This window comes from Mustela putorius, unplaced genomic scaffold, assembly GCF_011764305.1.
Source record: "Mustela putorius furo isolate JIRA1106 unplaced genomic scaffold, ASM1176430v1.1 tig00000580_pilon_pilon_pilon, whole genome shotgun sequence".
Classification (NCBI taxonomy): domain Eukaryota; kingdom Metazoa; phylum Chordata; class Mammalia; order Carnivora; family Mustelidae; genus Mustela; species Mustela putorius.
This window is the reverse complement of record NW_025421423.1, coordinates 5577962-5604282: the sequence shown is the minus strand read 5'-3', so window position 1 is coordinate 5604282 and position 26321 is coordinate 5577962. Positions and strand designations below refer to the sequence as shown.

General features: G+C 45.5%; 1 protein-coding gene across 4 annotated transcripts in view; it reads right to left on the bottom strand.

Moving 5' to 3' along the window:
• The window catches only part of MSANTD3 (Myb/SANT DNA binding domain containing 3), a 31418-nt gene extending 5663 nt beyond the window's left edge, over positions 1 to 25755 (bottom strand). The window contains exons 1-3 of one of the 4 annotated variants that reach the window (XM_045081636.1): positions 25611 to 25755; positions 12279 to 12395; positions 9105 to 9555 (exon numbers count right to left, since the gene is read on the bottom strand). In XM_045081636.1, coding sequence (XP_044937571.1) covers positions 9105 to 9522 — 418 coding nt within the window. In that variant the 5' untranslated portion in view covers positions 9523 to 9555; positions 12279 to 12395; positions 25611 to 25755. Of the gene's footprint in view, positions 1 to 9104; positions 9556 to 12278; positions 12396 to 25452; positions 25589 to 25610 lie in introns of those variants that run through there. The other 3 variants (XM_045081637.1, XM_045081634.1, XM_045081638.1) reach the window with 3 other exon arrangements.
• Between the last annotated feature and the right edge of the window lie 566 nt (positions 25756 to 26321).

Here is a 26321-nt window from a genome sequence, read left to right as displayed (position 1 = left end):
CGCATACTATTCCTCACTTCCCAGGACCCCTCTTATGTAACCTCTCCCTAGCACTTAACAATCCCTGAAATTTCTTTATTAGCCTCTGCCCCGCGGCTCTCTGCTCAGTTTTCTGCACCCCCTCTCTGACCGCTCCTTCTCAAGCCTCCTTCCAGGGCTCAGACGCGTGCTGCACCCACCCCTCACACCTTTAATATCCCCCTGCGCTTCCCATCTTTATCTCTGTTGTCAATGCAGCCTAAGTAATACTCAAAATCTCATTCTAGCCTTCCTTTATCTTTCTGGCATTCTTCTTCAAAATACTCTCCATGCCCTGCAATCCACAAACTTCACATTCTTCAAGGCTAAGCACTCTTTTAAAAAAAAGAAATGGAGCTCCTGGGTGTCTCAGTCGGTTAAACAGTCATGACTCAGTTCATGGTCTCAGGGTCCTGGGATCGAGTTCTGAGTCAGGCTTCCCACTCAGCAGGAGTCTGCTTCTCCCTCTGCCTCTACCCCCTGATCTAATAGATAAAATATTTTTTTAAAAAGTTAAAAAAATAAAGGCCAAGCTCTTTTTCACAATTCTGTCTCTGTTCTTTCAGCCAGAGGCTGGGCTAACTATTCCTCTCTCTTCGTTCCCAGTCCCAGACCCTGCACTAGCTCAAACCTATGCTCTTACTCCAGACTCTCCTTTTCAACCGCCCCTCAATCCTTCCTCGTTCGAGATCCCTAAAACCCCAGATCTCTCCTTTCTCCACGAGTACTCTACTGTTACGGCACTTACCACATGACCATGCCTTATTCATTTCTTTAATCCTTGGGCACCAATTATTTTGCTTGGTACATCGAGGATGCCTAGTAAATACTTACTGGCTGAAGCTCTGAACACAAAGGGAGAAGAGCTTATGGATACAAAGGGATGTCATTTCTGCTGGTGCCGCATTTGCATTAGTATTTTTATGGGACGACATTTTATCAATTAAAGAGTTTCAAAAGGAAGACACTAACTCCAATAACCCATGGAGTTTTCCAGCTGTGACTCCAAGGCTTTCTTGGGAACCTTTATGTTTCCAATAATGAGAACTATCTCCTTGGAGAAAAATAATATCAATTTATTAACGGAGTTGATTACATTATTACGTCCACTCCATTATTCCAGATGATGGGATGCCGGGAATGGTAATGGCTACTGGGGGAAACCTAACTCGTGATACTCTGTTAATAAAAGGAAAATAGCTACTGTTTAGATTATTTCACTCCAAGGGGTTAGGTTACAACCATAACTGGTCCCTAATTAAGATTAAAGGAAGGGCAGAAGTCTCGCTTCTGAAAGAGAAGGTTAAAAGTACTTCTATGTCATCCAGAGGTAGTGAAGATATCTCCCTAGGACTCTTTCCCAACTCTGAGGGCTGTGGCCTTAATTGGATGTCCTTCCCTCCTGCTCCTGCTCCCTCCTGAGCCTACCTCTGGCAAACCATCTGTTAAAACTGGTGGTTTAACCACCTCCCCCTTCGGGTCTCTGAATACTTTGAAGACAGAACCTCTCTTACTCATCCTTGTGGAGAACCCAGCACATGGCTTAGACACTGCGGGCCTTGTCAGAAACGTGTGGGAACGAACTCGCTGCAGTGGGTCACATTCCTCCCAACCCTGTACAACTGTGTAGACAGGACAGTGTCCTGAGCGGAGAGCCAAGGCACAGGACAAGGGAATGGGAAAGGCTTCTCCCTGAGAATAGGGTCCCTCAGATGTGAACAACTGTAAAGAGGATGACCTCGTCTGCTTTCCGTCTAGTCTTAGATCTGAAAGTGTCTTCTTTGAACACTGGACGCAGAGAAATTTGTTGGGACCTCTAGCCTCTTTTGTCTGTGATTCTATTCCAGAGGATAGTTTTGTATGTTCTCTAAGTCTTTAAAGTTCATGCCCTCATGATGCCGCTCATCTCTCCCCACTTCTAAATGCTTGTTTTTAATTTCAACTATTACAGGCTTTAGGGGCCTGATGATGATGATGATGAAGGCAGCTACCATTTTCTGTAGAGCTAACCAGGCACAAGGCTAGTGCTCTGCAGCATCACCTCATTTAATCCTTACAACAACCTACCTAGGGGCGCCTGGGTGGCTCAGTGGGTTAAAGCCTCTGCCTTCAGCTCAGGTCATGATCCCAGCGTCCTGGGATCGAGCCCCACGTCGGGCTCTCTGCTCAGCAGGGAGCCTGCTTCCTCCTCTCTCTCTGCCTGCCTCTCTGCTTACTTGTAATCTCTGTCTGTCAAATAAATAAATAAAATCTTTAAAAAAAAACAAAAAACAAACAAAAAAAAAACAACCTACCGAGGGGGAGGTATTATGACAGAAAACCAAACACATTAGCCAAAGTCATTCTGCTAATTGAAAGAACCAGGGCTCTAAACAAGGTCTTGCATGACTCCATTGTCCAAGCTCAACTGCTATGACACCCAGCCTCTCTCCAGTTTACTTGCTCAGCTGATCACTTATGCATCTCAAAAATGCTGCCTCCAAGTTGTATCCACTACAAAACACTCCATTATTAAGAATATGGGCACCTGGGATGCCTGGGTGGCTCAGGTGGTTAAGCAGCGGCCTTCAGCTCAGGTCATGATCCCAGCATCCTTGGGATCGAGTCCCACATCGGGCTCCTTGCTTGGCGGCGAGCCTGCTTCTCCCTCTGCCTCTGCCTGCTCTGCCATTCTGTCTGCCTGTGCTCACTCTCCTTCTCTCTCTCTGACAAATAAATAAAATCTTTAAAAAAAAAAAAGAATATGGGCACCTATTTCAAATTTTGATCTCCAAATTTGTTCTATAGAGCTATAAAGATGAAGACAAGTATGGTCATGTCTGGGGGCAGAAAGATGACTCTATTTTCAAACTGTCCTTTTTTAGTTTAAATGTGTGCTAACATAGAAATTTTAAAGAAAAAAAAAAAATCCAGGCCTCTTAAGAAAACTCCAGCAGAAGGGACGCCTGGGTGGCTCAGTTGGTTAAGCAGCTGCCTTCAGCTCAGGTCATGATCCCAGGGTCCTGGGATCGAGCCCCGAATCGGGCTCCTTGCTCAGCAGGGAGCCTGCTTCTCCCTCTGCCTCTGCCTGCCTCTCTGTCTGCCTGTGCTCGCTCACTCTCTCTCCCTCTGTCTCTGACAAATAAATAAATAAAATCTTTAAAAAAGAAAGAAAGAAAGAAAACTCCAGTAGATGATGGGGCTTAAAACTAGAGGAACCTGATGGAGTAGTTAATTAACTTTCAAACAAATATTAACTCCAGTGAATGGAAGCTAGTGCTCAGATGGGGAGAATCTTCTCTTAATTGGAAAAAGACCGTCCTGGGAATGGCAACCTGCTGCAAACACATACCATGTAAACTCTCTCTCAGGTAAAACAAAGCCACCCGAAGTAGAAAACAACTCAATATTGTGCAAAATGGATAGGAAGGCCTAAGGGCTTTCCTGGGAGCAGAGAACACTCAAGGATGCACTCTTCCACTTGGGCAATTTGAGTAAGTTTAGTATCAGCAGGAAATAACCTACTATGGCAGTAACCAGAAGGCCAACCCCCAGCTCTTCGCCACAGAACAAAGGAACGAGGGCTGACTAGGAAAATAGATGAACAAGATGCAGTGAGTGTGTACTATAGAGTATGGTGTGTCAACTGAAAGAAACATTGCAGTGGGGATAGATCTTGCAAACATTCTAAATGAGGGCTCCTGGGTGCTCAGATCGTTAAGCAACTGCCTTCAGGTCAGGTCATGATCTTCAAGTCCTGGGATCGAGCCCCATATCAGGCTCCCAGCTCAGCAGAGAGTCTGCTTCTCCCTCTTCCTCTGCCTCTCCTCTATTTGTGCTCTCTCTGCCCCACTCAAATAAATAAAAATAAAATCTTTTTTTTTTAAAGATTTTATTTATTTATTTGACAGAGAGAGATCACAAGTAGGCAGAGAGGAAGGCAGAGAGAGAGAGAGGAGGAAGCAGGCTCGCTGCTGAGCAGACAGCCCGATGCGGGACTCGATCCCAGAACCCCGAGATCATGACCTGAGCCGAAGGCAGAGGCTTTAACCCACTGAGCCACCCAGGCGCCCAAAAATAAAATCTTAAAAAAAAAAAAGAAAAAAAAAAGACATTCTAAATGAGGGGTGCCTGGGTGGCTCAGTTGGTTAAGTACCCAACTCTTGATTTTGGTTCAGGTCATGATCTCAGGGTCATGGTATCAGGTCCCATGATGGGCTCTGCAACTTAGTGGCGAGTCTGCTGGAGTTTCTCTCCCTCTCCCCCTGCCCCCAAATATATAAATCTTTTTTGAAAAAAATTCTAAATGAAAAATAAGGCAAAACAAAAAAACCAAAGAATGGTATCCATAGCACAATTTTCAATCTATGTAAATTTAAAATATATGCACTCAAAACACCAATGCCTGCTCTCAAGAACATGTGAGAGAATACACAAGCACACTGGACCGATTAGGAGGCAGAAGAAAAGAATGAACGTAGTTAATGGGATAAATAACAAAAACCAAAAAAACCACATAAGTAACATAAAAAAGGGGCTTTTCACAGACCAATGATGTTAATGTGCCATGACTGGAAATATAACTCAGTCCCTGTATTAGAGTTCCCATCCCCAAAAGAAGAGGACTGGATTAAAAAGTGAGTAATAGGGCGCCTGGGTGGCTCAGTGGGTTAAGCCGCTGCCTTCGGCTCAGGTCATGATCTCAGGGTCCTGGGATCGAGTCCCGCATCGGGCTCTCTGCTTCCCCCTCTCTCTCTCTCTGCCTCTCCAACTACCTGTGATTTCTCTCTGTCAAATAAATAAATAAAATCTTTAAAAAAAAAAAAAGTGAGTAATAATAAAATTTACCAATAAACACTTACATTATTTAATTATAGCTTTGTATACCCATGTTTGCATTATTCGCTTATAGCTTTGTAATAGAGAAATAATAGCTATAATATAATAGCATATGAAATTGAATAGTAGTTCTCTTAAAATAGCTGAGTACTCTTGAAAGCTCAGTTTTCTTTACTTTTTTTTTTTTTTTTGGAAAGCTTAGTTGTCTTAAATGTATTTGACATTTTGACATTTGGTCATCTTACCCTCCTTTTCACCCCTAGCACATTTTGTTGGCTCCCTTAATTTATTCTGCAAACGTGTTCCCCCAAGATAATGGGAGATACATGTCATAGCCAAATGATCACATATTATGAATCTATAGGGTACAAATTGTTTCAATATATTTAAGGGGAAAATGCTGGGTTTTTTGCAAATGCTTTCTTTAGTGTTAAATTTTAAGACAACTGTGTTCATATACAGATGTACATCTCAAAAAAGTCATGGATAAAGCTAAGAATATCCAGGGAATGGTGATCAAGATGACACAGCTGAAACCATCTCACACAAGAAATAGTTGGAGGGAGGCCTCTAGTGGAATACTGCCAGGCTCCATCCTGTTTGACAAATTTCAACAAGTCTCTAATCACCTAATTCTGCAACAGGCACTCTGTAAGGTGTAAGAACAGTACTGTCCAATACAAATATAATACCAGCTACTTATGTAAGTTAAAATTTTCTCGTAGCCACCTTAAAAAAGTAAAAGGAGGTGAAACTAATTTTAATAATTTTTTTTATCCAATGTATTTAAAATACTCTCATTTCAACATGTAATCAAAATAAAAATTATTAGGGGCACCTGGGTGGCTCACTGGGTTAAGCCCACATCGGGCTCTCTGCTCTTCGGGGAGCCTGCTTCCCCCCACACCCCTGCCTGCCTCTCTGCCTACTTGTGATCTCTTTCTGTCAAGTAAATAAATAAAATCTTTGAAAAAAATAAAAATAAAAATAAAAAAATAAAAATTATTAGTAAGATATTTTCCATTCTCTTCTTGGTATTATGTCTTCATGACACGGTATGTATACTCGGACCATATCTCAATTCAGTCTACCCACATTTTCAAGTGCTTACTAGTCTCTTGTGGCTTGTGACTACTGTATTAGACAGCACAGGGTTAGGGATACTAACACAGACACACACACACACACACAGAGTCCATGAGTCAAACAAAATCCACACCACAAAAATGAAAGCCATATTCTAGTGAAAATTTTCAGCTTTTTCCCCACCAAGAGCCAGAAGGGATAACTGACAATTACAGCTTTCTTCCTCTTTCTCGAAAGTAAGTTGAAATACAAAATGAGGTAAACTCAGGCTGTTTTAATGTATAAAGAGAGTTCCAGCACCTTAACTACTAGTGTTAACAGATTACTTTGGATACACTTCCTAATTGACAAAGCACCATGGTACTCCACCACCCTCCAGATGTGACCTAGAAGCAGGAAGAGTTAGCATAGGCTGTACTTTGACCATCACCAGCAAAAAGAGAAGTTTCCCATGTCATATAGGTACAAATACTCAATTTAAAATCAATCTCTTGGGGCGCCTGGGTGGCTCAATGGGTTAAGCTGCTGCCTTCGGCTCGGGTCATGATCTCAGGGTCCTGGGATCGAGCCCTGCGTCGGGCTCTCTGCTCAGCGGGGAGCCTGCTTCCCTCTCTCTCTCTCTGCCTGCCTCTCTGCCTACTTGTGATCTCTCTCTGTCAAATAAATAAATAAATAAAATCTTAAAAAAAAAAAATCTTTAAGAAATTAAAAAAAAATAAAAATAAAAAATAAAATCAATCTCTTGGGGCACCTGGGTGGCTCAATTGGTTAAGCGACTGCCTTTGGGTCAGGTCATGATCCTGGAGTCCCGGGATCGAGTCCCAAATCGGGCTCCCTGCTCAGCAGGAAGTCTGCTTCTCCGGCTGACCTTTCTCATCTCCTGCTCTCTCTCTCTCAAATAAATAAATAAAATCTTAAAAAAAAAAAAAAATCAATCTCTTTTGCAAGTATGAATCTTTAGAAATGTCACTGCAGAAGGACACTGAGAATCCATATTTATTCTTGCTAGAAATTTATAAATTGTTTTTATGAGTAAATGAATTACATCATTTCCTCTGAAAAGAAAGAAAAAAGTTTTTGGAATGAACTCACTCGATCCTACTCTAGAATTCAAAAATGGGGAAATAAGACTGTCCCCTTTAGAATAACCCTATGAAATCAATATACACTAATTCAGGACAAAGATTTACAATGTTCACTGAAAGCTTTCTATTCCAGCATCTTCCCTGACAACATCTCCCAGGGAACTAAATAATTCGAAAAATAGCCCTGCTGATTCACCTGCCCCCCTCCCTCAGCATTACTCCCTTCGCTGTCTGCAGTGAATGGACAGTGGATGGACCACTGACAGATGGACAGTGTCAATTAGCAAGAGGGTCCCATCCACAACAGAAGTTAACGAGAAAGGGTAAGTGAGAGAGTCACCAGTGTCCCTATCAACACTGTCTACCGGGAGGTACCCTGGCTTGGGAACTGAATAATCAAAATTCACAAAGGGCTTCTCCACTGGAAAACAATACCTGAGGTTCATGGCACTATGGTCATCCAACTGGCTCCCTGCACTTAATCTGGTCAAATGATCAGCAAACAAATTTTTTATTACAATTTTGCATCATTGGATGATCTGCCTATCATGGGAAAAAAATGTGCTAACTGAAAACATGTATTTGGTTTATGTGGTTATTATTATCATCTTTTTCACTCTATACAGATAACATTCTTGGTTTTAGATAGTTTCTTGTGACTTATAATTAACCACTCCCACAGAGCTCAGTCTAGCCTGGGGATACCAATTTCTCATCTTGCAAGCCAAAGTCCATAGTTTTCCTAGGCAAGGGCTTGCTGGGTCCTTGGAGCAACCCTCCGGCATCCCCAGGAATATTCCTCTGCTTTAAGGTGTGTCTTCTGCAAACTGCAATGAATCATTATATAAACTGGCCATTCCTATCTTTTTTTTTTAGATTTTATTTATTTATTTGACAGAGATCACAAGTAGACAGAGAGGCAGAGGCAGAGAGAGAGGGGGAAGCAGGCTCCCAGCTGAGCAGAGAGTCCGATGTGGGGCTTGATCCCAGAATCCTGGGATCATGACCCAAGCTGAAGGCAGAGGCTTTATCCCACTGAGCCACCCAGGCGCCCCTGGCCATTCCTATCTTAAAGAAGACAAGAATTACTGGTAATTTATCTATATGCATTCCCACCGTATCCTTTTCTAGAGACCTTTCAACAACCCCTTTCCTCTAACCTCTCCAAGCTATGACAATCATATGACACATAGCATCCTTGCTTCCATGACAGTCTTTTCCTTCCCTAAAAATTCTGCATATTTTTTTTCAATGAAAGTATATTAAAACTAAAATGAATATTTCCCAGAATTTCTCAAGTTTTTTGGAGTGCCACAAACCAAACTGTGGATCACAATATTATAATGGGTAGGAATGCTGGTTTTTAATCTGGATGAATGCTAACAGATGTTTGCTATATTGGTCTTAGTACTTAATTCTCAAGTTAGAAATAGTTCACTATTTTAATGCGGCCTCGGAGTAACTTAGTGCAGTACTCTGTGCATAATAGGTCCTAAAAAAACACTTTTTGTAAAAAATAAATTTGAGAGACGGGGCGCCTGGGTGGCTCAGCCGGTTAAGCATCCGACTCTTGTCAGGTCATGATCTCAGGGTTGCAGGATCCAGCCCCACACTGGGCTTCCGGCTCAGCACAGAGTCTGCTTCCCCTCTCTCTCTACCTCTCCTCCTGTTTGTGCTCACTCGCTTTCTCTTTCTCTCTCCCCCTCTCTGTCAAATAAATATATAAAATCTTAAAAAAATAAGATTCATCAAATGAATATAAATTCTCAAAGAAATCCTCTTTGATAGAGATGACAGAGGTTGAAATAAGCAACTAAGGAACTTAGTAACCATATTAATACAGCTCCTTATCTTTCCTTATTCTTCATGATAAAGACGAGAGAGCCCTCGAGAACAAGGGTATAAACAAGTCCTTTGGCTGTTCTGTACTTCTTAGGACTTAGCTGTTCTACAGAACCTGGGGATGGTGAACTGGGAGGAATCAGGTTTGACCTGAGAGCTGCTCTTTGATAAACACCCTCGGAAGGCAGAGGCTGTAAAGCGAAGCCGTGCAGCAGGTGCTCGGCGAGAACACGCGCTGGCCCGGGGAACCCATACCTTGGGCCGCGCCGTCGGGGTGGTATTCGGGCTCCTCCTCGGGGGGGCTCTGCAGGAAGTACAGCTGCTCGGGCAGCATGCTGGCGATCTTCTCCTTCCCCAGGACGTGGGTGCTCAGGAGAGGGCTGACGCTCCGTTTCACCTTCTCTCTCCTCTCATGGGCCATAATCTTTTTGGTCCGAGCCTTGATGTTCTCCCAGCACTTCTTCAGCTGCTTGAAATCCCGCAGCGACACGCTGGGCTGAGAGTTGTACTCGTGGGCGAGCGCCTGCCAGGTGCGCTGCTTGAGCGCAATAGTTCGCGCGTCGCTTTTCTTGCATTCCAGCACATACTTGTACTTTTCTACCAAAGCAAGCAGGATGCTCTTTTCCAACTCCGAGAAGTATTTGGCAGGTTTTATGATTTCGTTGTTTTGCATTTTCCAACCTATTTCTCCTGGCTGTCAGCTATCCTGTAAAAGGAAGTTTGAAACAATCGTTACCAACTCCCGCAAGGAAAACGGCCACCTATCCCCTTAGCTTAATCCCAATTTGACTCCCTGGCCTGAAACGTAGGACTTTTTCTCCTGTGAATGTGGAATTAGGATGGTCTCGAGAAAAATGTTTAGGGGGGACGCCTGGGTGGCTCAGTTGGTTAAGCGGTTGCCTTCGGCTCAGGTCATGATCCCGGCATCCTAGGATCGAGTCCCGTATCGGGCTCCTCGCTCAGCGGGGAGCCTGCTTCTCCCTCTGCCTCTGCCTGCCATTCTGTCTGCCTGTGCTCGCTCTCTCTCCCTCTCTCTCTCTGACAAATAAAATCTTAAAAAAAAAAAATGTTTAGGGGCGCCTGGGTGGCTCAGTGGGTTAAGCCTCTGCCTTTGGCTCAGGTCATGATCTCAGAGTCCTGGGATCAAGCCCCCCATCGGCTTCTGCTCAGCAGGGAGCCTGCCTCCCCCCTCTCTCTGCCTGCTTCTCTGCCTACTTATGATCTCTGTCGAATAAATAAATAAAATCTTAAATTAAAAAAAAAAAAAAGAAAAAGAAAAACATTTAGATGGTCACTATAAGTGGGGTTTTACTTCAAAGATGTTTCACATAGGTCCTTAATTGTAGGGCCTGGCCACTCTGTGAATATCTTGCATGTAACTGCAAAAAAAGAAAAGTTGTTGAACATCTACGTGGAACTCTTAATTTGTTCATTTATTTCTACTCAATGTCAGGAAACTGACCATTCGCCACATTCACAATGTTAGGCTGCTTTTCAACTAAACAGCTTTCTTGAAGTTTTGTCACAGCTGAAGACAAGAAAGGCCACAGTGTAACCAAATAGGATGGATAACACAAACTGAGATCTCAGAATCATTAAGAGATCACCCCAAAAGACCTGAAACTTCCATTACTATGTGACCTTAGACAGGGCCATGCTCCTAGAGGAATTTGTTTCTTCATCTTTAAAATGAGGGCTTGGGGGGCGCCTGGGTGGCTCAGTGGGTTAAGCTGCTGCCTCCGGCTCAGGTCATGATCTCAGCGTCCTGGGATCGAGTCCCGCATCGGGCTCTCTGCTCAGCGGAGAGCCTGCTTCCCTCTCTCTCTCTGCCTGCCTCTCCATCTACTTGTGATTTTTCTCTGTCAAATAAATAAATAAAATCTTTAAAAAAAAAAAAATGAGGGCTTGGAGTATGTGATCCCTAAGGTCTGAGGGCCACTTTTAAGTGTACAGTCCTATGTAAATAATTCATATAATTTCAGAGGTAAAAGAGCCAAATAGTCCCCTTTTCAACTGAGGGACCTAAGAGCCAGTAAGTGGACTTCCCAAGATCACAAAGATGGCACGTTGGGAAGTCAAGAATCTAGACTATTCTAATAATCTGGTATTTTTTTTTAACACACCAAATATTCATTTTTATTATGGATATTCCTTTGAAGTCTTTGTTCACATATAATAACAGTTATCAATTGTATAATATTTATAATTTTTGAAATACTACATTTCTCCATTATTATTTTTTTTTTAAAGATTTTATTTATTTGTCAGAGAGAGCGAGCGAGAGCGAGCACAGGCAGACAGAGTAGAAGGCAGAGTCAGAGGGAGAAGCAGGCTCCCTGCGGAGCAAGGAGCCGGATGCGGGACTCGATCCCAGGACGCTGGGATCATGACCTGAGCCGAAGGCAGCTGCTTAACCAACTGAGCCACCCAGGCGTCCCTCTCCATTATTTTTTAAGAGTAAGTCTACATACCTTTTTACAAATTTAGTTTAAAAATAAATATGTAAGGGCGCCTGGGTGGCTCAGTTGGCCCAGCGTCCAGCTCTTGATTTCTGCTCGCGTCGTGATCTCAGAGTCATGAGATCAAGCCCCATGTCAGACTTCCTGCTCAGTGGGGAGTCTGCTTGGAATTCTCTCTCCCTCTCCCTCTACCTACCCTCTCTCTAAAATAGATAGATGAATCTTTAAAAAAAAAAAAAAAGAAAAAATTTATTTAATATACATAAACTTAACTTGATAGCCATATAAATAATGAAATTATTACTATAGTCAAGCTAATAAACATATCTCCTCAGAGTTACCTTTTTTCTTTTTCAAGTAATCTCTAGTATTATTTTTTAAGTAATCTCTACATCTAACGAGGGGCTTGAACTTACAACCCCAAAATCGAAAATCGCATGCTTTACTGATGAGCAGCGAGGCACCCCAACACAATTACCATCTTTGTATGTGTGCTAAGAGCACCTGGAACCTACTCTCTCAGCGTATTTCCAGTATTCACTACAGTATGATTCTCTATAGTACCCTTGACTATTATTTTCCCATTTCCCCCACTGCTATCCTCACTCACTGGTGACCGTGTTTTACAATCGGCTGCTAGCAGTTCAAATAGTCTAATATTCTTAGTATCATTTCACAACTATCTCTTGGGCCCTTATCTTGGGTGTCTCCAAACTACTCAACAACCATGACTTCCCTAGGTCATCTTACCATCCTCCCCAGTACTGAGCGAGTATCTTTCACACAAAAGGTGCTTAGTAAATGTCCTACTCTTCTGAACCTATGTGCCTTTTGTGACCCCACGTTTCCCACATCTCTTAATCACAGTTAATCTCTCAAATACATTATGGCAAGAATGCTGCTAAGCAACACTAAATACCACAATAAAATAAGGGTTGCATGTTTCCCTTTGTGGAAAGGGCCAACATACCTCAGTCCATATATCTTCCAAGCCTCTGATTTTTTGGAATAACAGGCAAGCATCAAGATTCTGATGATGTGGTCCATTTAAAACTGATCAGCTCATATCAAAAGAATTAGGAACCAACTTGAAAGGAATGAAACATGTGAACATCAACAACGGTGACAGCTTCACAAACACTCATTAAAATAATCTCTCCATCTTTGTGTATGTTTGAAAAGTTCCACAATAAAAAGTTGGGAGAAAAGGTGGTGACTTTTAAATAAACGGTATACTAATTTAAAATTTTACATTACAAGCCAACTATTCACACCCTACGCACGGAGAGGGGTTACTATAGTTATGAAGAGATGAAATCTGTTAGACCTGAGGCTGGAGAGGCCAGGCAGTATCAGAGAGCCTAAAGATTGAGGCCAAGGAGGGGCGCCTGGGTGGCTCAGTGGGTTAAGCCGCTGCCTTCGGCTCAGGGTCCTGGGATCGAGTCCCGCATCGGGCTCTCTGCTCAGCAGGGAGCCTGCTTCCTTCTCTCTCTCTCTCTGCCTGCCTCTCAGTGTACTTGTAATTTCTCTCTGTCAAATAAGTAAATAAAATCTTAAAAAAAAAAAAAAAGATTGAGGCCAAGGAGCATGGGCTTTCCATGAAGGCAACAGAACCTGACCAGAGTGTCTCACTGTGTACCACCCCATCCCAAAGTTAAGTTTAGACTGAAGTATTCATGTAAGTAGTGTCTCCACATACCAGGTGCCCTCCCCCACATACGGATATCAGTATCAGAGATTAAGAGATTTAGATACATGTTAAGGCTTGTTGACCCTCAGGTCCTGGACGAAGCTAAACAAGGAGACATTTATCTTTGGGAATATTTCTCTGTACCCCTATAGTCCTAGGTCTGTATTTCAATCATGTTGGTCTAATATCCCTAAATAACTAATTCCAGGCACCTTCCCACCCAAAGGCCCAACATTTTTGGCCTTCATCAATATCCCTATTCCCTATAAATCAACATTCCCTAAACAGAAATTAATTAACACATATCTGCTACAATATAGCTCTTCTGTACTATCTCTTAACTACCAAGTTATCTATGCCCAACTGAATGTTCTTAAATTACACAGATCCTAGAGCAAATTCCGATCCCCCATCCCAGCTCCTCTGCACCAGATGTCAATATGACTACCTTTCCTTATACTTTCACTCTATTTAAGAATCATTGCTTTGAAGATTGAAAAATCTGATTCACAAATTAAAAAGGAATTGTTCCCTGTGTTTCTCTATTATGGGTAAACGCTATCTTATGTATGTATGTATGTATTTTATTTTTTTTCTTTCTAAACGAATCTTTTTTCCTAACTACTTCTTCAAGAAAAATTCCTAGAAAAGGAATCGTTGCCACAAAAGATGAATCGTTGCCACTTCAGACTTCTGTTACATCACGATCTGTCCTCCAGAAACAGTGTACCAATTCACATTCCTACTAATAGCACATGAGCACTTCTGTTTCACTACTTCATTTACTGGTGACGATAACATTTTTTTATTCTATGCCAACTGTGGAGGTGAAAAATGTCACTTCACTGTTTAATGAAATACAGATTCCTGCTCGTAGGCAAATAAGTCACACTCTGAACAAAGTCCCTGTGATACTTGGTGGAGCTGAAATTACATGGAATTAATTTCAAGCAATGAAATGATTCTACTTCACAATGTATGCAGTACCACCAGCTGCCACCAGGTGGTGGTGACTTCGTGGGGAGTATATTGACCTTGTGACCAGTTGAGTCTCTAATTGCAGTAACAATAGCAGATAAACTTTATTGAGTCCTTACTGTGGATCAGACACTATACTAAGTGCTTAATGTGCACTATATCATTTAATTCTCCCCCCAAATAGCCCGAGACCCCATTTGTTACATCATAGTATTTTCTATTAAAAAAAAAAAAAAAAAAAAGCAAAAATAGGGCACCTTGGTGGCCCTGTCGTTAAGCATTTGCCTTCCACTCAGGTCATGATCTCAGGGTCCTGGGATGGACCCCGCATCGGGCTCCCTGCTTGGCAGGAAGCCTGCCTCAACCTATCCCACTCTTCCTGCTTGTGTTCCCTCTCTTGCTGAGTCTCTGTCAAATGAATAAATAAAATCTTTAAAAAAAAGTTTTTTTAAGTTAAAAAAAAAAAAAAACTTTATTAAAGTACCGGAAGAAATTATACCACTGCTCTCAAAAGCAAATACTCAGAATTACCAACACCTGGGGACCATTAATAGCCTATTAACTAAACTGTTATTTAATCACTAGCTAAGTAAATCCAGAGTCACCAATTTACTCTGCTTAATTTTGTACAACAGCAGGCCTCACTGGGCCATGTGGTTGCATTCTGCAAGGCTGTAAAGGAATTCTGGTGTGACACAGCGTTCCCTAAAGTTCCCCTACGGATTCCCAAGCAGCCTCATGAAGTAAGCAGTTCATTCCCACTACCCTATTCCATTTCCCAGATCAGAAAAGTGAGTCTCAGTAGCCTGCCTGTGGCCACACAACATGTTAAGTGGCAGGAACAAGATTCAAACCCAGATCCAGTGCCCTCACTGCTCTCCACCCACTTAGTTCTCTTTCAGACCTAGTGGTGCTCACATCCCTGCTCAAATTACATGTCAATCAGCAATCCAACTGTCAGCAGGGAAAGTTCCTAGGAGGAGCTGTTCCTGCTTCGATCCATCTCCTTTTGGCGGCTCTTGGCTCTTCCCCTCAACTCACCCCATCACCTTGGCCTCCATGTCTCAAACCTAGGGCCCACAGCCACCCTGCCCCGAGGTGAACCACTGTCGGTCTCACCAGAGCTCTGAAATAATTTCTGCTGTCAATCTGATATGAACATTATGTTTGAAAAGTAACTGTTGAGGGGCACTGGGTGGCTCAGTGGGTTAAGCCTCTGCCTTCAGGTCAGGTCATGATCCCGGGGTCCTGGGATGAAGCCCCACATCGGGCTCTCTGCTCAGCAGGGAGCCTGCTTCCCCCTCTCTCTCTCTCTGCCTCCCTCTCTGCCTACTTGTGATCTCTTTCTCTCTGTCCAAAAAAAAAAAAAATCTTTAAACAAACACTTCTCAAAGTAAGAGATCTCTCAGGTGGAGCCTGTTAATAGAAACTTCGAGGCTGGAAAGCACATTCTAGCTTAACACTATTCAGCAATGTCCATAACTGGTTACTGATGACAACAAGCCTTTCCTGCTGCCTCAGCTTTCATTAGAGAAAATGAGCCTTCCTCACCCCTCAACTCTTCTCAATACAGATCATCTTTTCTGTCCACTGTTGTGCTGGACAACAGTGCTTGGTTGGTTGTAGCCCAACCAGCAGCCCAGTGACCCACACAATAGTGGGCCTTCATTAAACATCTAACGAATGAATACACATTGATATAGGCATCAAACTGCCTATCACACTCAGAATGAGTATCATACATGGTAACAGTCTGTACATCAAAATCTGCATTAAAGTAAAAATGGTTGGAAAAAAAAATAGCAAAATCCAAATGCAATGAAAACGCCCCTCGGGCCAGCCAAAGACTCATAGCCAGGACTAAATAAGAGCAGGAATCCAATACTAAAAAAGAACAGCAGAAACGGCACAATTCCCCAAACACAAACACTGACTAAACCACAAGAAGACTGTGCTAAGTACATTTGAAATGACTCTAAAACAAAAACCCATCTGTTATGGACTGAATGTATGTACACCCCCGAAATTCATATGTTGAAGTCCTAATCCCGGGATGACTGTACTTAGAGACTGGGCCTTTAAGGAAGTACTTAAGGTTAAATAAGGTGATGAATTCCCAATTCAAGGGGATTTAGTGTCCTTGTAAGAGACATCAGAGAACATTCCCTTTCCCTTCATCTCTCCCTCCTTCCTTCCTGCCCGTCTCCCCTTCTCCCTATCTTCCCAAGGGCTCACAAAGAGGTCACGTGAGGGCACAGAGGGCCACAGCAGCCTACAAGCCTAGAGAAGCAGCTTCACTCAGAATGAAACTTACCTCACCGGCAGCTTGATCTTGGACTTCCCACCTCCAGAAGTATGAGGAATGCACTTCTGTTGTTTAAGCCACCTAGTCTGTGGTATTTTATTACGGCAGTCCAAGCTGATTAATACACCATCAAATGACATTTTAAGTCCACCAAGGGTCAATCTAAGTCCTAAAATTTGAGCAAAGACTAGAGCAACTTGGCCAGATTTTACTCTCATTGCCTTTCATGGAAAAGGGAGTTCCCTGAAGTCAGTACTCAGAGAACAGGTACCAAGACTGAAGATGGGTAGTGCTAAGACCTGGGACAGGTGTCAGGATCTTTTAAACCTTAATGAATTCCTTTAAAAAAAAAAAAAAAGATTTATTTATCTATTTGACAGAGAGAGAGAGATCACAAGTAGGCAGAGAGGCAGGCAGAGAGAGGAAGGGAAGCAGGCTCCCCTCTGAGCAGAGAGCCTGATGTGGGACTCGATCCCAGGACCCTGAGATCATGACCCGAGCCGAAGGCAGCGGCTTAACCCACTGAGCCACCCAGGCTGTCAAATAATACTTTATTTATTTGACAGAGAGAGACAACACAAGCAGGGGGGCTAGGAGAGGGAGAAGCAGACTTCCCGCCAAGCAGGTAGTCCAATGCGGGGCTGGATCCCAGGACCATGACCTGAGTGGAAGGCAGACGCTTCAAGACTGAGCCACCCAGGCACCCCAAACCTTAATGAATTCTTGCTCATGAAGTGAAGTGAAATAAGCCAAGAAATGCAGAAAACCTGGACTCAAATCCTGACTTCAGCACTCATCCGAGCTGTGTGACTTTGGCTAAGTCATTAATCTCCAGTGCTTCATCTGTAAAATAAGGCTACAGTCTACTACTCTGCCTCACTCCATCCGCACAACTACTCTGCAATGGGAGTAAAGGAGAAGCACAGACTAAAGCTTCAATAACTTTTAGTTCTTTCTACCCCTTCCCCATATTAAACTGCCTCCAGGGGCGCCTGGGGGCTCAGTCAGTTAAGCAGCTGGCTCTTGATTTCAGCTCAGGTCATGATCTTGGCGTCCTGGGACTGGCCCCAGTCGGGCTCTGCGCTCAGTGTGGAGTTTGCTTGTCCCTCTCCCTCTGCCTTTCCCTCCGCTTGTGCTCTCCCTCTCCCCCTCACTCTCTCAAATAAATAAATAAAAATCTTTAACAACAAAAAAAAAAACTTCCAAAAATACACTAGTGGTCTATATACAAGATACACTCAGATACTTACTGGTTCTCTTACTGCATAGACACACAATTCAACAAATGTGTCATGGACTCCTGCCAAAGGCTCTCTACTGTCCTAGACTACGTAGGAGACGCAAAAACAAGCCGAACCCTGCAGCCTGGAAAGCACGCTGGCCTGCAGAAACTGCGAACTACAAAAGCACGCTGAAACAGACATCGCAAAAGAGGACAAAGCACCTTGGGCCGTCAGAGGAGGGAAGAGCTTAATTTGCATTCTTAAACAAGAGGACATTTGAGATAGACCTTTAAGAATGTACAGGATGTGGGGCGCCTGGGTGGCTCAGTGGGTTAAGCCGCTGCCTTCGGCTCCGGTCATGATCTCAGGGTCCTGGGATCGAGTCCCGCATCGGGCTCTCTGCTCAGTGGGGAGTCTGCTTCCTCCTCTCTCTCTCTCTGCCTGCCTCTCTGCCTACTTGTGATCTCTCTCTGTCAAATAAATAAATAGAATCTTTAAAAAAAAAAAAAAAAAGAATGTACAGGATGTGAACACAGAGTTGAAGGAGATTGTTCAGATAAATAATTGAGAAGGGCCTCAATGCTGAGTGGTGACAATGTTAATGGACAGGAGAAGGTGCACACCAGAGACGATTTCAAACCAAGGAATTACCAGGACATGCATGTGTCCACACTAGGAAGGGGCATCAAGAGGAAGCAGAGGATCCAGAAGCAGGCATCAGAGAGAGCGGTGTTCCTTGGTATCAAGGAGGCCACAGTCATTAAGACCTCACACCTTATAGCATCTTATATGGCAGGCTAGTGACAAGGCAGGTGATAAGCACCATGACAGAGATGTGCCCAGGGACACTAGGGCAGGATCCCCCTAGGATTGGGGGATCCAGATTAAGAACCTTAATTCCTATTAGAATAGACTGGATTAGAATTAGCACTGGAGCAAAGAGACCACGACTTTGGAAAGGCTGAGAGAAAGAACGCATAGCGGTGTGTGAGGGAGCTGAAGGAAATGTGGCGAGACGTTATGGGTGACCATTTTGCTCTCAAGAGGTGAAAGGCCATTTCTTATCCTGACCTGTTGACTGTCCCCTCAATCAGCATCCCTAAAACAACTTTTTCTCAAAGGGACATTGATCCTAACATGTTAAAATGAAAAGTCCGGGACGCCTGGGTGGCTCAGTTGGTTGGACGGCTGCCTTCGGCTCAGGTCATGGTCTCGGAGTCCCAGGACTGAGTCCCACATCGGGCTCCCAGCTCCATGGGGAGCCTGCTTCTCCCTCTGACCTTGTCCTCGCTCATGCTCTCTCACTGTCTCTCTCTCAAATAAATAAATAAAATATAAAAAAAAAAAAAAATGAAAAGTCCAGGGACTTCTGGGTGGCTCAGTCAGTTAAGCGTCTGCCTTCTGCTCAGATCACGATCCCAGGGTCCTGGGATCCAGTGCTGCATTGGGCTCCCTGCTTGGCGAGGAGTTGGCTTCTCTCTCTGCTCCTCCCCCTCCCTCTGCTCATGCTTACTTACTCTAAGTAAAATCTTTAAAAGAAAAAAAAAAAAAACTTAAAAGTCCAATCTTCCGGGGCACCTGGGTGGCTCGGTGGGTTAAGCCGCTGCCTTCAGCTCAGGTCATGATCTCAGGGTCCTGGGATCGAGTCCCGCATCGGGCTCTCTGCTCAGCAGGGAGCCTGCTTCCCCCTCTCTCTGCCTGCCTCTCCATCTACTTGTGATTTCTCTCTGTCAAATAAATAAATAAAATCTTTAAAAAAAAAAATAAAAAAAAAAAAAAAGTCCAATCTTCCTACAGATGAGAAAACTGGGGCTCAGAGCCAAAGTGGGAGCTTCCTGGGTTTCTAGTAGCAGAGGAGGACTTAAAAGCAAAGCTTCCTCATTTGCTTTCAACATCTCCTCTTCGAAAGCTTCTCACGGTCAGGAGGCCCTTTTGAGAGGTACCCTCAAGCCTTCCCCACTATCCCATCTAGGAACTCGAAGGGCACTGCACTGACATTAAATGTACGACATTGGGCAGTCCCTTTTCCTCCCTGTCGGTTCTCATCTCTAAATTATAAAGCTAAAGTGGGTGTTCTCTTAAGTCCCATCCAGTGCTGGCTGTCCATGATACCTCTGCTGCTATGACGGCTTTCCTGTGACCTAATTTCCACAGTTCTCTGCCAAATCCGCACAGATGGTATCTTCTCATTATTTATGAAGCTGGTGGCACTACTGGCCAGCGGGATAGAACACTGCCACAGAATGACGTGATCTCAGCACCTTAGACCGTGGAAGGCCCACACACAGGTTTAATCTAGAGGCGGAGTAGTTCCAAGTGAAATGTTGAAAGCATTCGGATCTCATCATTACTGTAGCCCCAGCAAACTGAAGAGGGCCTGGCACACAGAAGGCACTTGATATATATTTGTGGAAAATATGTTGAAACTAACCTGCTTGACATTTGCATTTTTTACTAATTATATCTAGTTTTTCTACTATCTAAAACTTCTCCTTTGACAGAGGATTTATAACAGAAATTTCTTCTGGCTTCTTCTTGTAAATGCTATTGTACTGGGGCGCCTGGGTGGCTCAGTGGATTAAGCCGCTGCCTTAGGCTCAGGTCATGATCTCAGGGTCCTGGGATCGAGTCCCGCATCGGGCTCTCTGCTCAGCAGGGAGCCTGCTTCCCTCTCTCTCTCTCTCTCTGGCTGCCTCTCTGTCTACTTGTGATTTCTCTCTGTCAAATAAATAAATCTTTAAAAAAAAAATGCTATTGTACTATATGCTAAAAGTTTTTTAAAGATTTTATTTATTTGGTAGAGAGAAATGAGAGAGAGAGAGAGTGAGCAGGAGGGAGAGAGACTCTGAAGCGGACTGTGCTGAGCGCAGAGCCCAATGCAAGGCTCGATCCCAAGACCTCGAGACTGTGTCCTGAGGGGAAACCACGAGTCAGAGGCTTAACCAACTGAGCCTCCCAGGCACCTCTGTATACCAAATTTTTAAGAGCTGCACTATCACAATGATGACTTCATGATTTCATTTTATGCAAAGGTAGGAATAATCGGACATTCCTGTGCCTATGCCCACCTTCCCATATACCTACTCTGGAAAGTTCAGACCTGACCATCCAGGATGGCCCCAATCCCCCGTCCTTCCTTCCTTCAGAGGGCTCTGTGGTCTTAAACCTTATGATGAACTTGCTTCCTTTAATGCTCTCCCTCCTCTTCCCCTTTACCGCCCACCCCAGGCGGCCTTGTAACTTGGAAGTGTTTATTTTTACCATCTGTGTCTCAGTGTGACTGTGAGCAGCACCAGCCTTGTGTCGAAGGCCCGAGCTCCCACCTCCTGTCCTTCTACCCTCACATCTTCCTCTCTAGACCAGATGAAGGTTCTTAAAAGTCCCCACCCCACCCTGCCCTCCCGCTATGGCTCCATCCTAAACCATCTCCCAATCTCAACCCCAGGCTTCCTGATATTTCCTTGGAATCTTTTTTTTTTTTTTTTTTTTACAGAGAGAGAGAGATCATAAGTAGGCAGAGAGGCAGGCAGAGAGAGTGGGGGGAAGCAGGCTCCCTGCTGAGCAGAGAGCCCGATGTGGGGCTCTATCCCAGGACCCTGGAATCATGACCTGAGCCGAAGGCAGAGGCTTTAACCCACTGAGCCACCCAGGGGCCCCTCCTTGGAATCATTTTTAAAGTAACCTCTACAGAAAGCGCTTTTCAACTCCAGCAACTCTCCTCACTTAGCAGTACTCTCTCCTCCCCTCCTACGGCTTCCGAACAACCAGGGGGCGCTCACTCCGACTCTGGCCCAGGGGTCCCAAGTATTTACTCCTTCTGCAGCACTCAGAATTACTCTGTACCACAATCTATCCACGTTCTCAAGGCCTGCCACTGTTGAGGGTGAATTCCTGAGACGTGGAACTACGTTTTATTTGTATTTTTAGCACACGGTAGATTTTCAGTGTAAGAATGTAAGGGTGTCAGGGAGATCCTCTTTCCCCAGCCCCATTCTCTCTCCTCAGCACCACACACAACCCCACTTGTCCACCAGCCACCTCTGTCTAGCTGTCCATGCGGGCACCTCAGAAATCGCCAATTCTTTTTTTTTTTTTTCTTTAAGATTTATTTATTCGTTTGAGATGGAGTTGGCGGGGGAGACACAGAGGGGGGAATCTCAAGCAGATTCCTTGCTGAGTGTGGAGTGTAACCTAGAGCTCAATCCCACAACTTTGAGATCATAACCTGAGCCGGAACCAAGAGTTGGCTGCTTAACAGACTGAGCCACCCAGGCGCCCTGAAATCTCCAATTCTTCATGGCCAAAAGCAAACAAACTGTTCCCCGACTCTCAAAACTCCTGATTTCTGATGATTTCAGCCACCTTAATGCGGCCCAAAGCAGAAAATTCGGCATGCTCTTCCATCACAGGTAACCAATCATTAAGACCTCCTATACGTTCTACCTCAGTATTTATTACCTCCTGTCTCATCCTTATTGCCTCCTATTTCTGAGGTCAGGCCCTGGTCTCCCAAAAGGACCTCTCAACTTCCAGCCCCTCTTCCACACAACTACCAGAGGGCTCCTCCTAAAACACAGCAACCATGCCCCAGTCCAACAGATAAACCTCTTCCATCTCCTGCATTCCTCAGTGATCAAGTCCAAACTCCGCACATAGCATCTGAAGCCTTTCCACATCTGTGCCCTGCCACCCCATGCCAGCCCCCTCCTTCCATGTATTTTTCAACCCTGCAGAACAAACTCACCTGTATGCCCTTGAACCTGCTCTGTTCTCATGACTCTGTACATGGGGTTTCCTCTGGCTGGAATCTTTTTTTTTTTTTTTTTAAGATTTTATTTATTTATTTGACAGAGAGAGAGATCACAAGTAGGCAGAGAGGGAGGCAGAGAGAGAGAGGGGAAGCGGGCTCCCCGATGAGCAGAGAGCCCGATGCGGGGCTCGATCCCAGGACCCTGAGATCATGACCTGAGCAGAAGGCAGAGGCTTAACTCACTGAGCCACCCAGGTGCCCCTGGCTGAAATCTTTTACTCCAAGGTCCACCACGGGCTCATTTTCTGTGTTTCTTTTCTTTTCTTTTTAACAATTTTATTTTTACATAAGCTCTATACCCAACGTGGGGCTCAAACCCACAACTCTAAGATCAAGAGTCATATGCACCCCACCAAGGACTCATTTTCATTTTCATCCCTCTAGGTCCAACTCTTGTGACCTTTTTGTGATGGTTCTTCAACTGATGCCTGGGGTGTTACATTTATTTACAATAGCTTCCTTCTAAAATGAGTTTCAGGTGGCTTATAAAGTATGCACACACTACAGGCGGACTTTTTTTTTTTTTTTAAAGAGAAAGATATCAAGGCAAAAGTTAGAAAAAAAAGGAAGTTAGGAGGTGGTGTAGCACTCAAAATCTCTATCATAGGGGAACCCAGGTGGCTCAGTCGTTAAGCGTCTGCCTTCAGCTCAGGCCATGATCCGAGTCCTGGGATCGAACCCCACATTGGGCTCCCTGCTCAGCGGGAAGCCTGCTTCTCCCTCTCCCACTTCCCACTGCTTGTGTTCCCTCTCTCACTGTGTCTCTCTCTGTCAAATACATAAATCTTAAAAAAAAGAAATCTCTATCATAAAATCTCATACCCTTCTTGTTAGAAGTAATCTGGCCCCGAGTTTTCTATCCAGAATGAATTAGTTAGTCCTCTGTGAGCTCACTGCCAGTTGTATCTGACTATACTGGAGCACTTCCCATATTTTTTGTAATGGGCTCTTTATGTCCATCTCCCTCACCGGACTGTGAAATTCATAAGGGAATACATAATTTCTGACTCATCTCTGTATCCCCCAGCAAGAAGCATATGACTCAGCAGACAACTGGTGCTGGGCAGACATTCCTTGAATGAATGTCACCATGGACAGAGAAGAAGGTACTAGTGTTGGCTGAGCTCCCTACCAAGCATTTGAAAGACATTGTTTTTCTCCTCATAAAAAATTACATGGCTGATAAATGGCAGAGCCAGGATTTGAACCCCAAACTGTCTCTCTTTCTAAAGCAGCTGCACTTTCCACCATGTACACTACTCCCTACCTTCACCATCACTAGGCACCCAAACACCTGCTCCGTCAAGGCCTGGTTTTATTTATTTATTTATTTATTTTTAAAGATTTTATTTATTTGAGAGAGAGAGATAGTGAGAGAGAGCATGAGAGGCGAGAAAGTCAGAGAGAGAAGCAGACTCCCCATGGAGTTGGGAGCCTGATGCGGGACTCGATCCCAGGACTCCGGGACCGTGACCTGAGCCGAAGGCAGTTGCTTAACCAACTGAGCCACCCAGGCGCCCAAGGCCTGGTTTTAAAAGAACCCTTCTCCAGAAGCCTTTCCTACTTACTCAGGAGAAAAGTCAGCCTGAATCCAGCCCAGATCTACCTTCCACAAGTAAGAAATGGCCACAAATGGGGAGAGGGAAGAGTGCCTTCTCATAGGTGAGAACCAAACAGGCTGCATTGGTATTCTGCTGATGGTGTTGTGAAGTCCTCAGCTCCAACTTTCCAGTCTCTTTCCTAGCGGTACAGTCCCTAGGCCCTCCTGCCTCTCTCTGCCTTCTTCAGGGTCCGAAGCCTTTCACTCTCCCCAATCCAAACTGAATCCCAAAATAATTTCCTAATGCCCACAGCTCCTCTACCCAAATGAACTGTGTTCAAAATATACTCCTTCATTACATCAGGCAGGCCTTTGTATCTTAAGTGTCTTATCAACCGTTAGGGTCCTTGAGTATCCTAATCTCCTCAAACACATGAAAAGAATTTCAGGAATCACAAGAAGGGACAATGACATTTTGGGAAGTCTGGTTCTCAACCCATTTGAATATTTTTCGGGTGGCCTGGGAGTAAGAAAAGACAACCTGTGATCTCACCCCAGCATCCCTTCCCCCTCCCCCCGCAGGATGCCTGGTCTCTTAGGGCAGGAGGGAATTCTGGTCCAGAATGCTTCTGGACTGGTGAACCCTGGTCTCTTCCTCAACATCTTCCAGAGCTTCAGAATTCTCCCCTCTCTGCCCCTTCACAGTCTTCCCCTTTTCCCTGGGTCATCCCAAACTCCCCTAACAGTCCTCCATCATAACTCAGGAACTATGGTTTTGAATTTATATTCAACAATTTCCTTGGTCACACAACCTCCCATCTGACATGCTGAAATCCACACCCCTGGCCATGTATTTTTCTACCTCATTTTAAATGTGTGACAAATAGATCCCTGCGTCCGATAACCCCTCTCCTGTACTGCAGAAAACATTTGTAATCTTAAATGCTACCACATCTAAGAAACAACCAATCTCCTGAATCGGAGCAGGGAAGCTAAATAAATCCTTCACTGTTTCGTACTCATAAAGAAGATTATTCGGGCAATTTACAGTAGCTACCTCATAGCGCCGGTGTGATGATTTAGATAACTCACGCCAACTGTTTAGTACCTGCGGCCTGGTATAAAGTGCTCAAAATTTAGCTATGATCATTTCTGTACATTATCTCTCACAATAGTACCAGGGGGTAGTACTACAGAATGCACTTCCCCGAAACACCCCCTCCACCGTGCCCCTATTTACAGTAACAGCAGCCCCAGGCTCGGAGTAAAGAAGCTTTCCCAAGGTCAGGCGGGCACCGATGTGGTGCTCGGTCCTCGGGCTCTGACTGAGGGACCCCTCCCATGACACCCCCGGACGGGGTAGTGGGGGTCGTAAAGGAGACAAGTATGGAAGAGCGCCGAGCACAGTGCCTGGCACAGCGGGGACCCGGAGCTGGGAAGACCCGGGCACTGCGGCCGCCTGGACTCTTCCCCAGCGGCTCCCCCCGGCCCGGGGGCGGGGGAAAGAGGGCAGCGTCCCCCCAGCCCCGGGCGCGCCACCTAATCTCCCCGAGGTCCGCGCCCTGGGGCTTTGTACGCCGCAGGCCGGCCCCACTCACCGAGTCCCATCGCCGCGCGCAGAGGCGGCCTCCTGGTCTGCGGGGCAGGGGTCGCGGCGGCTCGGCCCGGAAGCCCGCCATGCGGGCCCGCGGCCCCCCGCCCTACACCGGGCCCGCGCCCCCACCCCCGCCCCGCTGCGGCCCGGGGAGCCTCCTACCTGCAGCGGCGGCGCGGCGGCCGCGGCGACCGGAGGAGGGGCCGGCGAGGCGCGAGCGCGGACGGCCTCGGCTCCTCTCGCAGGCGGGGCGGCCGGGAGGGCCGGGAGGGCCGCGGGCTCCGGAGCGCCGGGCGGCGGCGGCGGCGCGCCCCCGGCCGGCCAGGCCCCGCCGCGCGCGCCGCGGCCACAAAGCCCGGGAGCCGCCGCCCCCTCGTGGGCCGAGCGCCGGCTGCGGGTCAGTCAGCGCGGAGCAGGGCGGGAGCGCGGCTCCGCGCAGTCCCCACCTCCCCGAGCTGCGGCCGCCGGGCTCCCCCGAGGCGCGGGGCGGGGCGCGGGATGGCCCCCGCCTACCCGACGCTCCCTGGGTGCTCGCAGCCGGGTGCTGATTGAGTTCCCTCTTCACACCTCTGCAGAGGAGCGCCTAGAGAGCCCGAGAGACTGTTTCATCTCCGGGAACAACAAAAGAATGCGTTTGCCACACGGGATTTGGCGGCCATGGACACGAGTTAGCTCGGTCAAGTCCTCCGTCTGAAAAGGGCTCCCTATTCTTTGGGGATTCCCCGCTACTTGGAACAGCCAACCCTCGTGTGCTGGGTTCTTCACGGAGTTTTGTTTTGTTTTTTTAATTTACGGGATGTGTCTCCCCCTAGGCTGCGTGCTCCCCGAGCAGGGACTGTGCCCTCTGGAGCCCAAGACCTGGCTCAGACACTT